The 10,903-nt window shown below is 42.9% G+C and overlaps 1 protein-coding gene across 2 annotated transcripts; it reads left to right on the plus strand.

Annotated features, from left to right (window-relative positions):
• The first annotated feature begins 122 nt into the window (after window positions 1-122).
• On the plus strand, window positions 123-8,250 carry C13H7orf25 (chromosome 13 C7orf25 homolog). 2 transcript variants are annotated; one of them, XM_021180374.1, is made up of 2 exons: window positions 123-160; window positions 6,345-8,250. In XM_021180374.1, exon 2 carries the CDS (start codon window positions 6,609-6,611, stop codon window positions 7,872-7,874), a length of 1,266 nt encoding a protein of 421 aa, XP_021036033.1. In that variant the 5' UTR covers window positions 123-160; window positions 6,345-6,608; the 3' UTR covers window positions 7,875-8,250. The 2 variants fall into 2 exon arrangements, with proteins under 2 accessions (XP_021036033.1, XP_021036032.1); XM_021180373.1 differs by having other exon boundaries at window positions 136-236.
• The last annotated feature ends 2,653 nt before the right edge of the window (window positions 8,251-10,903 follow it).

Raw genomic sequence — 10,903 nt, forward strand, 5'->3', positions numbered from 1 at the left:
TGGGAGCTCAGGTTTCCGTCGCTTTGGTAGCAGAAGCCGGTTGCCCTTAACAAATATGGTCGCTGCGGTGCCGCCTGGGACTCAAGCTCAAGCTCACCGGGCCGGAACCACGTAATGCCAGAGGCGGGACTCGGCAGGCGGAGTGCCTCAGCAGAACAAGGTGAGGACTGGTGAGCTGTCTCTGCATACTGCCTCTGTGTTCCCTCGCCATGTGCGCATGGTGTCTGGCGCTGATGGTGAGGATCCGGGGACCAAGGGAGTGAGTGGGGAATAGAGGGAGGTGGAGAGGGAGGGCATGGGCCGGGTGTCGGGGCAGGAAGGGTCAGTTCTGCGTCTTCCCTACTCTGGCCTCTAAGCACTAGGCCCCCTGGAGCCTGTTTGATCCGGACTTGTTGGATCAGGCCCAGCGGTGCAGGTGGACATACCAGAATGGGAACCATACTCACGCAGAAACACTTCACCCCAGGCTCTCGCACCTTGTCATAGTCCAATAGCCAGGCTGGCCACCTGGTGTGGTGTTCTGGGTCCTTCCATCTTTTCCTTCAGAATGGGAACAGGAGGCCAGTTGGTTATCCCCTTTGTTCTATTGAAACATTGCTAAGTTGACATCACATGCAGAAATCAGACAGTCTTGATTGCTTGACATCTAAACCCTGTGGAAATCAAGAGGCAACTCCTTAAAAGACTGTATCTGGGAGTGGCAGCGCACACCTTTAATCCCAGTATTTGGGAGGCAGAGAAGGGTGGATTTCTGTGAGCTCAAGGCCAGCCTGGTCTACATATTAAGTTCCAGAACAACCAGGGTTATGTGGAGAAACACTGTCTCAAAACACAAACAACAACCCCCCTCTACCCCCCCCCCAAAAAAAAAAACCCAACAAGCCCCAAGAAAACAAAAATCATCTATTGAAGGAGTAAGAGGTGAGAGATCCTAGTATGACTAGTTTAGGAGGGCCTCTTGTTTGGACAGTTTGTGGATTTTTAATATTAAGCAGTTGTTTTTACATTAAAAAAAATCAGTTCTTTGAGAATTTCATGGAGAGAATTTCATATCATGTGTTTGGTTCATATCCACCGTGGATGACTCAACCAATCCCATACTCCATCCCTCCTTCAAGACTGCTTTGTACTACCCAAATAGTCTAGGATGTGTGGTCTTCTACTGAAGAGTGGGAGGCTACACTCCTAGAGAAAACTGTCTCTCCCTCTCTTAGCTGCTCAGAATTGTCAGCAGTTGCCTGGGGGATTCCAGGCCCAGTTCCTCTTTCCATGCTGGCTTAGGCTTGCACAGGTTTGGTGCATGCTGTGTCCAGAGGGTTTCATTGCTGGTCTTACCTTTTTTCCTTTCACAATGATCCCTGAGCTTGTGAGAGTAACATATGAGTGTTACATATGTCCCTTTTAGGAATAAGAGTTATATGTAGTCTTATAGTCTCTGCACCTTGGCCAGTTGTGAGTATTAATAACTGTGTTAATAACAACTGCAATAGAAGCCTCTTAGATGAGGGTTGAAAATACACTCATTTATGGGTATAATAATAAGTCAGTTTACACTGTCTATCTAGCAGCATAAAGTGGTAAGTTTTCCCCTAGGGCCTATGACTTCCCTAGCATAGGTTCGTAGCCTAATAATGATGCCAAGTATGGGTTTCATCCTATGGAGTGGCACTTAAATCATATATATATATATATATATATATATATATATATATATATGAATGTGTTTGGTGGATGTGTAGTCAGTATGGGGGAAGGAGATGCCTCCGTGGGCCCATACTGAGTCCCCCTGAGGGGCCAGCCACAAGACCACAGTATAGTATAGAATAGTTTATTCAGGGAATGGGGAGGGGAGTTGACATGGTAGTAGAGACAGAAAAAGGGGCGGGGGAGGGGAAGGGAGGGGAGCAGAAGAGAGGAGAAGATGGCCATGAGCACATGGAGAGAGAGGCGGGAGGGGAATGGGGAGAGAGGGGGACTAGATGACAGAGGGAGAGCAAGAAGGCAAGAGCAAGAGAGTGGAGGGGCCAAGCAGCTCCTTTTATAGTGAGTCAGACATAATTGGCTGTAGTCAGGTAACTGTGGGGTGGAGCTTAGACAAAATGTTAATACCAACCATAAAGTGGCTGGTTACTCCCATAGTATTTGTGCTGCTGTTGTACTGATGGGCATGTCTTGCCAGGCCAGTCATAATTGTAACTCCAAGGATTCACAGATACTATTGAAGATTGCTTTTCTCCTCTGTTAGCCTGCATAACACCTTGCAGAACTATGAAAATTAGCCAGGAAAGCTGAAGCTTCTAGGTGAGCTCTATTTCGCCATGTCCTATGACTCAAGTTGGTGGTTTTAGCAATACGGTCTTAGCCATCAAGTTCTAGATGGATTGGCAATACCACGTTATGTTTGGGTATATATGAAGCCTCCCTGGCCAGCAACTCCAAAAGATAATCCATTTCTGACATTGGGATTTTTATTTCTTAGCCTCATATCTAGTAGAGACATTGTTTTTCTCTGCTGTAAGGTAGTTCCATCTTAGTTCTTGGTGAGTGTGTGTGTGTGTGTGTGTGTGTGTGCGCGTTGAGAGGTCCTTCGTGTTATTTTTCCTTCCTACATTTCCCCCCTTAAAAGCCCCTCTCTGTGGCCCCTTAGTAATGTTCTGATCTCTAGGGATATGTTTTCAGTTCTTTATACATTCTAGCCTCTAACCGTCTGTCAAGTGTATAGATGGTAAATGTTTTCCCTATGCTGTGGGCTGCCTCTCTACTCAAGTAATGGCATTTTTTGCTATGTAGAAACTTTTATATTTTCAGGTTTCACTTGTTAATTATTGTTCTTAACCTCTGCACTATAAAGGTCTTGTTCAGAAAGTCCTTTCCTATGACAATGACTTCTAGTATGTTTTATACTTTTTTTTCACCTCTATCAGAGTTAGGATATCATGTCTTAGGTTGAGGTCCTTGATCCAGTTGGAGTTGAGTTATGTGTAAGGTGAGAAATGAGGATCCTGTTTCTTTCTCCTACGTTAGCTGTTCAGTTTGACCAGCACCATTTAGCTGTTTTATTTTCTCCAGTGTGTATTGTTGACTTCTTTGTCAAAAATCAAAAGTCAAATGGCTTGAGGAATTCATATATGGGTCTTTATTTTCCATTGATCAATGAGGCTTTTGTTGTTGTTGTTTGTTTATTTTATTTTAGATAATACTATATTGTCATTATTACTATGGGTGTTGTCCTAGTTAGGGCTTTAGTGCTGTGAACAGACACCATGACCAAGGTAACTTTTATGAGGACAACATTTAATTGGTGCCGGTTTACAAGTTCAGAGGTTCAGTCCATTATCATCAAGACAGGTACATGGCAGCATCCAGGCAGGCACAGTACAATAGAAGCTGAGAGCTCTACATCTTCATCTGAAGGCTGCTAGCAAAATACTGGCTTTCAGGCAGCTAGAATGAGAATCTTATAACTCACATCCACAGTGACACACCTACTCCAACAGGGCCACACCTTCTAATATTGCCATTTCCTGGGACAAGCATATACAAACTATCACATTCCACTCCCTGGCCCCCATAGGCTTGTCCAAACATAAGAGTCTATGGGGGCCATACCTAAAATAACATAATGCAAAAACACATTTATTCCAACTTCAAATCTTCTCAAAGTCTATAGCAGTCTCAACAGTGTTAAAAGTCCAAAGTTCAGTGTCTCTTCTGAGATTCATCCACTTACCTAACTGTAGTCCTCAAAGCAAGACCAGCTGGGCAAACTCCAAATTCTGCATCTCCGTGGCTGATGTCAAAGCAGTCTCCAGATATCCAACTTCATTACCTTTGTTGTTGACTGTAACAAACTTCTTTCTCCTGGGCTGGTTCTACTCCTTGTTAGCAAGCAGCTTTCCACAGCAGATAGACCATGGCTCTGGAATCTTGAAGTCTATGATGGGCGTTTCTGAGACTTCCTATGTCAATGCAGTAATTCTGAGTGTCTTCACCTTAGTCTCAGGCAGATTCTTCAGACAAGGGCAAAAACTAGCCAGGTTCTTAACCAGTATACCACAAAAGCAGTCTCTAGGCCACATATTGACATTCTCCACTGAAACCTCTTGGGCCAGGTCCACCCAATTCAAACCACTCTCAGTAACAAAGTTTTCCATATTCCTACTAGGATAGCCCATTAAGCCCCATTTAAAGCATTCCACTGCTTTCCAAATCCAAAGTCCCCAAATCTATATTTTTCCAAATAAAAGCATGGTCTGGCCTATCATAGCAATACCCCAGTCATTGGTACCAACTTCTGTCCTAGTTAGGGTTTTACTGCTGTGAACAGACACCATGACCAAGGCAACTCTTATGAGGACAACATTTAATTGCAGCTGGCTTACAGGTTCAAAGGTTCAGTCCATTATCAAGGCAGGAAGATGGTAGCATCCAGGCTGGCACAGTACAAGAGGAGCTAAGAGTTCTACATCTTCATCTGAAGGCTGTTAGCAAAATACTAGATTTTAGGCAGCTAGAATGAGAATCTTATAACCCACGTCCACAGTGACACACCTACTCCAACAGGGCCACACCTGTTGCCATTCACTGGGCCAAGCATATATAAACCATCACAGGTCTGTAGAATAACTTATTGAAATCTGAGGTGTATCTTCAGTCATTCTTTGTTGTTTAGGATTGTTTTGCTATCTTGCTGGTCTTTTTGCAGTTCCATTTGAAATTTAAGATTGTTTTATCAAGTTTTGTAAAGAATTGTTTTGGCAAGATGATGGGGAGTGTGTTGAATGAATATAAGTAGTTTGCTGTTGGCAGGATAGTCATTTTCACAATATTAATCCCACCAACCCTTGATCGATCGTCTTTTCAACTTCTGGTATCTTCAATATCTTTTTTCATTGTTGAAATTTTTTTTGTTTATTTTTTTGTTTATTTAATTAAAAATATTTTTCATACAGTATATTTTCATCGTAGTTGTTCCCCTCGCAGATATGCCTTCCCTCCACTCCCATCTAACTTCATGGTCACTCAAAACGACAAAAACAAAGCACACAGAAAACATGGTGTATGTTTTGTGTTGGTCAACTCTTCCTGAGCTTGCCTTGGAGTTTGATATACAAAGTGTCACTCCATTGAAGAAAACAGATATTCCCTCTCTCAGCAGAAACAAATTGCAAATAGCTTCTTGCTAAGGGAGTTAGCTCACTCCCCGTTCTTCATGCAGGGTTTCTTTTCTTTTCTTTTTTCCTGGTTTGATTTATGTAGGCCTTGTGCATATTGTCACAGTCTTTGTACTGATAGAGGATAGGATTAGAGATACAGTGAACCTCCCCTAGGAGGTTCTCAGTACTTTTCCTCAGGCAGTAAGTGCTGGTGGAATTGGTGGTGTGAGTCTTGGATCCCTCTCCCAACAGTGGCCCAGAAGACGGGGATTCATGGTCCTTAGATGGGTCTCAGGAGTAGTTCTAGTTATTGGTTTGCGTCTAATGCCCCTCCCTAAAGAGAGGTGGTCATGCTGTGGGGATGGGTGTAGTTGGAGGCATGAGTCTGGTGTCTGCCTAGAGGAGAGACCAGGCGTGTAAATCAGAGATCTGTAGGGCTTGTTAGGGTAGGCATAGTTGAGCTGGTGGGAGAAATCTAGGCTATCCAGGGAGGAATGGAGGTGAGGGCTTTCAGGGGGAGTGGATGGGGTAGGGACAGGAGTTGCAGGCTCCCTACATGAAAGAGGTATATGAGACAAGGTGCTGGAAGGCAGGTAGAACACTTGCTCCTGGGCTGGTGAGATGGCTCAGTGGGTAAGAGCACCTGACTGTTCTTCCGAAGGTCCGGAGTTCAAATCCCAGCAACCACATGGTGGCTCACAACCATCCGTAACGAGATCTGACTCCCACTTCTGGAGTGTCTGAAGACAGCTACAGTGTACTTACATATAATAAATAAATAAATCTTTAAAAAAAAGAACACTTGCTCCTTAGGCAAGTTGCAGGAATGGATGGAGTTGTTGGCGTGGGTCTTTGGGTAGTGGGTTTGCTTGTAGTTGGAGGTACCATCTGATGTCTGCTTGCAGAAGAGACCAGATGTAGGCAATAGTGTGAGTGGAGTTGGCTGGAGTGGGTGGAATTGAGTTGGGGGTAGGGGTAGTCTAGGCTCCTGGGGCCAAGGACTTTTGCCAGGGATGGATGTTGGGGTTCCCCAGTTGAAGGTGTGTATGGGCATCTATTTTAAAACTTTAATCTTGATGTTTGGAATCTTGAAATTTTCAGTAGTTGAATAGTAAGACTAATCATTGATAGAAATACAAAACACATTGCCAAACTCCTGTTTTGTTTTGTTTTTTTTCCCCGACATAGGACATGCTGTGGATTCCACAGTTTACAGAGGTGAAGGTGTAAACGAGTGTCGGAATCCAGCACACTGCAGGAGGAGCTCAAATGCACAGCTTTGTTTAGCTGTCAGAAGGAAGGAGGCTCTCCCAAAACCTCATGCCCTGAAGCCCAGGGTCATATCCTGGATCTTCACAAAACATTGTTGCTAGATTGGACTTTCTAATCATCTTAATAGTGGCAACTACTGAAATTTGCCTCGTTTCTTATCTAAGGAATAATGCTGTCAGCATGTCTGCATACTCCATGCTCTCCGACAGAATCGTCATGGCCAAGGAACTGATCAAAAGAGCAGAATCACTTTCTCGGTCCCGAAAAGGTGGCATAGAAGGTGGCGCAAAGCTGTGCAGCAAACTGAAGGCAGAACTCAAATTCTTGCAGAAAATAGAGGCCGGGAAGGTAGCTATTAAAGAATCTCATTTACAGAGCACTAATCTAACACACCTGAAAGCCATCGTGGAATCGGCAGAGAACCTGGAAGAGGTTGTCAGTGTTCTCCGCGTCTTCGGCTACACAGACACCTTGGGAGAAAAGCAGACGCTAGTGGTGGACGTTGTAGCAAATGGAGGTCATACGTGGGTCAAAGCCATCGGTCGAAAGGCTGAAGCGCTGCATAACATCTGGCTGGGCAGGGGCCAGTACGGTGACAAAAGCATCATTGAGCAGGCTGAAGACTTCCTCCAGGCCAGTCGACAGCAACCGGTGCAGTACAGCAACCCTCACATTGTCTTTGCATTTTACAACAGTGTCTCCAGCCCCATGGCAGACAAGCTGAAAGACATGGGCATATCTGTAAGAGGAGACATTGTAGCCGTCAACTCTCTGTTAAATCACCCCGAAGAGTTCCAGCTGAGCGAGAGTGAGTCCGATGAGGAGGGCCAAGAACTTCTGCAGGTGACAAGAGTCGACCGAGACAATGTCCTGGCACGCGTTGCCTTTCCAACAGAGATCAAGGTCGATGTGTGCAAAAAAGTCAACCTGGACATTACTACTTTAATCACATACGTATCTGCCATGAGTTACGGAGGCTGCCACTTTGTCTTCAAAGAAAAAGTGCTCACAGAGCAAGCAGAGCAAGAGAGGAAGGAGCGGGTTCTACCTCAGCTGGAAGCATTTATGAAGGACAAGGAGTTGTTTGCCTGTGAATCTGCTGTCAAGGATTTTCAGTCTATTCTAGATACCTTAGGGGGACCGGGAGAGAGAGAGAGGGCCGATGTGCTAATTAAACGAATCAGTGTGGTGCCTGACCAGCCTTCTGAGCGGGCCTTGAGACTAGTGGCAAGTTCAAAAATTAATAGCCGTTCCTTAACAATTTTTGGGACAGGAGACACCCTGAAAGCCATCACAATGACTGCCAATAGTGGTTTTGTCAGAGCTGCCAACAATCAGGGTGTTAAATTCAGTGTGTTCATTCATCAGCCTAGAGCACTTACTGAGAGCAAAGAGGCCTTAGCGGTGCCCTTACCAAAAGATCTCACCAATGATAGTGCGCACTAATGCTATCCTTTAAGTATTGTCATGGAAATACATTATTTATATTAAAGGCTGGCCTTCCCATATATAGTGGGAGAAAAAAGTTTATAGGAAACATAATATTTAGACCTGCTTAAGTAGAAGTTCTTTGTGTTTCATCTATTTAAGGTCTATAAATTAGAAAAAAAAAAAACAAACCCAATTGACAGTCTTATGTATCCCTGCATTCCATCACAGACTACATTGTAGCAGGTAAGAACAGAAAGACATTTGCATAATGCTTTTAGCTACCTTGTGATGCATTTGCCTCAGTAGGGCCGCAGCCTCCAGTAAAGGTAATCACATTTCATGGAACATGGCTACATGATTCTTGAATTCATTAAATATCTGGAGAAAATTCTGAGGCCTGTTTTTCATTGTGTTATATTTGTCAGTCTATTAAAGGTGGGAGATATTAGCTATTCCAGCTATTCCTAAAATCACTGCTTGTTATTAATGGAAAGAAAGTCCTAAAAAAAAAAAAATAAAACTAAAACTAATGCTATTAATTTTAGAAATTAAGCTAAAGCTAAAATTCTTACAGAAAATAGAGAAAAAAATTTAAATTTCAAAATTTTAAAATCAATTGCTTTGTGTCAGACAGAGTCTGGTGGGTATTTTATAGAGATTAGAATTCATGTGGAACGAAAGGGAACTTTGGTCTGTTGGGTCTCATTTATTTATCAGTATACCACTTGTCTTAGCTGGGATTACAGGTGCAGCAAGGTGGAAAGGAAAAGAGGATCTCTTTGTCTTGCATATCCTGAGCCACAGTTGATTGAGGGAAGCCACGGCAGGAACTCAGGTTGGGTGGAACCCAGAGGCAGGAGTTAATGCAGAAGCCATGGAAGTGGGTGCAGCTTACTGGCTTGTTCTTTCTGGCTTGTTCAGCCTGGTTTCTTTTAGACTCTAGGACCACCAGCCCAGGGATGGCACCACTCACAATGGACTGAGTCCTTCCCCATCAGCTACTACTGAAGTGCTCCACAAGTGCTGTTGCCCAGTCCTTTGGAGGCATTTTCCCCATTGAAGTTCCCTTCTCTCAGATGACGTTAGGTTGTGTCAAGTTGACATAAAACTAGCCAGCACAGCACTGTAAAGGAGAAACAGTGTTCCTAAGCTCAGCCTAGAACTCTGAAGGTAAGCATTAGTTTGAACAAGTAGAAAAGGTAGTTTCCTAAAACTCAGATTTTACATCTAAGTCCAAAACAAACCGTTATTACAAGTATTTGAATTATCAAAAACTACCTTTCTTATTCTGTTAGTGCTAGCAAGTGAAAATTAATTGCATCTCTCATGACACGGTGATGGAGATAGTGAATGAGAGCTGCATGCAATTACAGGTAAGTTCTACGACTACAGTGTACTCCATACCTTATCATTTACAAGGAAACAAATTCACAAAGTGAGTATATATTTTCCTAAAAACTGGGACTTTGAGAGTAGCCTTGTCTTTCCTAAGGAGTTACTATTGGGATTTGAGTATTGGCAGCCTGACACTCTGCCAGCTTTGCTTAAGTTACAAAGAGGGAAACTCAGTTTTAAGCAACAACTTGGAGAGGAAGTTTGGTTGTCAAGATCTAGGAACACAAAAATGAATGCAAAATTAAATGTAGAGTGGCGCTTCTCTGGGAAGAGGTCACTAAACATATTTCCCACAGGAAGAGCTGAATTAGGCTTCACGTTTAATGTGGGGGAAGTATTATCTAGTTGTAGAAATGAAATTTACAAATATGAGCAGCTATTTAAGGCAGTGGTTCTCAACCTTTGGGTTGTGACTTCTTTGAGGTGGGGATTGAACCACCCTTTCACAGGGGTTGCCTAAGAAGATTAGACACACAGATTTACAAAAGTGGCAAAATTATACTTATGAAGTAGCAATGAAAATGTTATGGTTGGGGGTCACCACAGTATGAACTGTAATAAGGGATTGTAGCATTAGGAGGATAGAGAATTACTGATTAAGGGTGTTAAAATATTTAGTGCTATTTAGCACCAAACATGATTAGAATATTTTGCTATGAAACAGCAGGTAATTATGAGGAACACTTAGTCCCAATGGAGGTAAAAATCAAAATATAATGTATTAAATTATATTCAAAATGTTTTGAGTGCACAGTAAGGGAATAATTCTTGATCTGAGTCAGAGGTCAAAAGGGCTTGATGCTTTCACAGGTGAAACCTTATAAAGTGTGTAAGTGAAAACAAGTGTGGGCAGAGAGCATGAATTTGCAGGCCTGGTAGCAAACCAGGCCAGAGAAATGGAAGTTTTTTTAAAGGTAGTCAAGATAGACTTAAGGTCATATCTGATCTCTTTTAAGGAAACAATAACTGTGGTTTGATGAAATATATTTTAAGGAAGATGTGGCAATAACTGTGGCCAGAGTAAGAATATTGGGACATATAGATGCATGCTGTGTTAATAGCATCACTGATGTGTTATTAATATCATTTAGTGGCATTCTGAAGAAACTGCTGTCCGCAGTGGCTGTATCTGTGGCCCTACCAAACACCACTGTCTCCGGGCATCCAGAATTACAGTTTTAACAATATAATAGATGCAAGAAATAGATGTGGTCTTTTAGTGAGGCACTGGGTCCTGGAATGTAACAAATTGCTCTCTCTGGAACTGTTCTCTGCAGCCTACCCCATACACCAAAGGCTTGTAAGTTGGCTGAAGAGATCAGTTCAAAGGTAAAAAAAAGGATGGAAATTGCAACAGGAATGTCCAGTTAAGTAGCCAGTTAAAAACTGTCAAGGCATGTTAGAAAGTAAAGCAAATGTCTAAAACATTGTGAAGGTGAAGATAAACAAAAATAACCCACAGTTGTACTGGGCAAGCAGTTCAAAGGTAAAAAAAGGATGGAAATTGCAACAGGAATGTCCAGTTAAGTAGCCAGTTAAAAACTGTCAAGGCATGTTAGAAAGTAAAGCAAATGTCTAAAACATTGTGAAGGTGAAGATAAACAAAAATAACCCACAGTTGTACTGGGCAAGGCGGTAGTGTTGCCGAG

Source organism: Mus caroli, chromosome 13, assembly GCF_900094665.2.
Source record: "Mus caroli chromosome 13, CAROLI_EIJ_v1.1, whole genome shotgun sequence".
Lineage (NCBI taxonomy): Eukaryota > Metazoa > Chordata > Mammalia > Rodentia > Muridae > Mus > Mus caroli.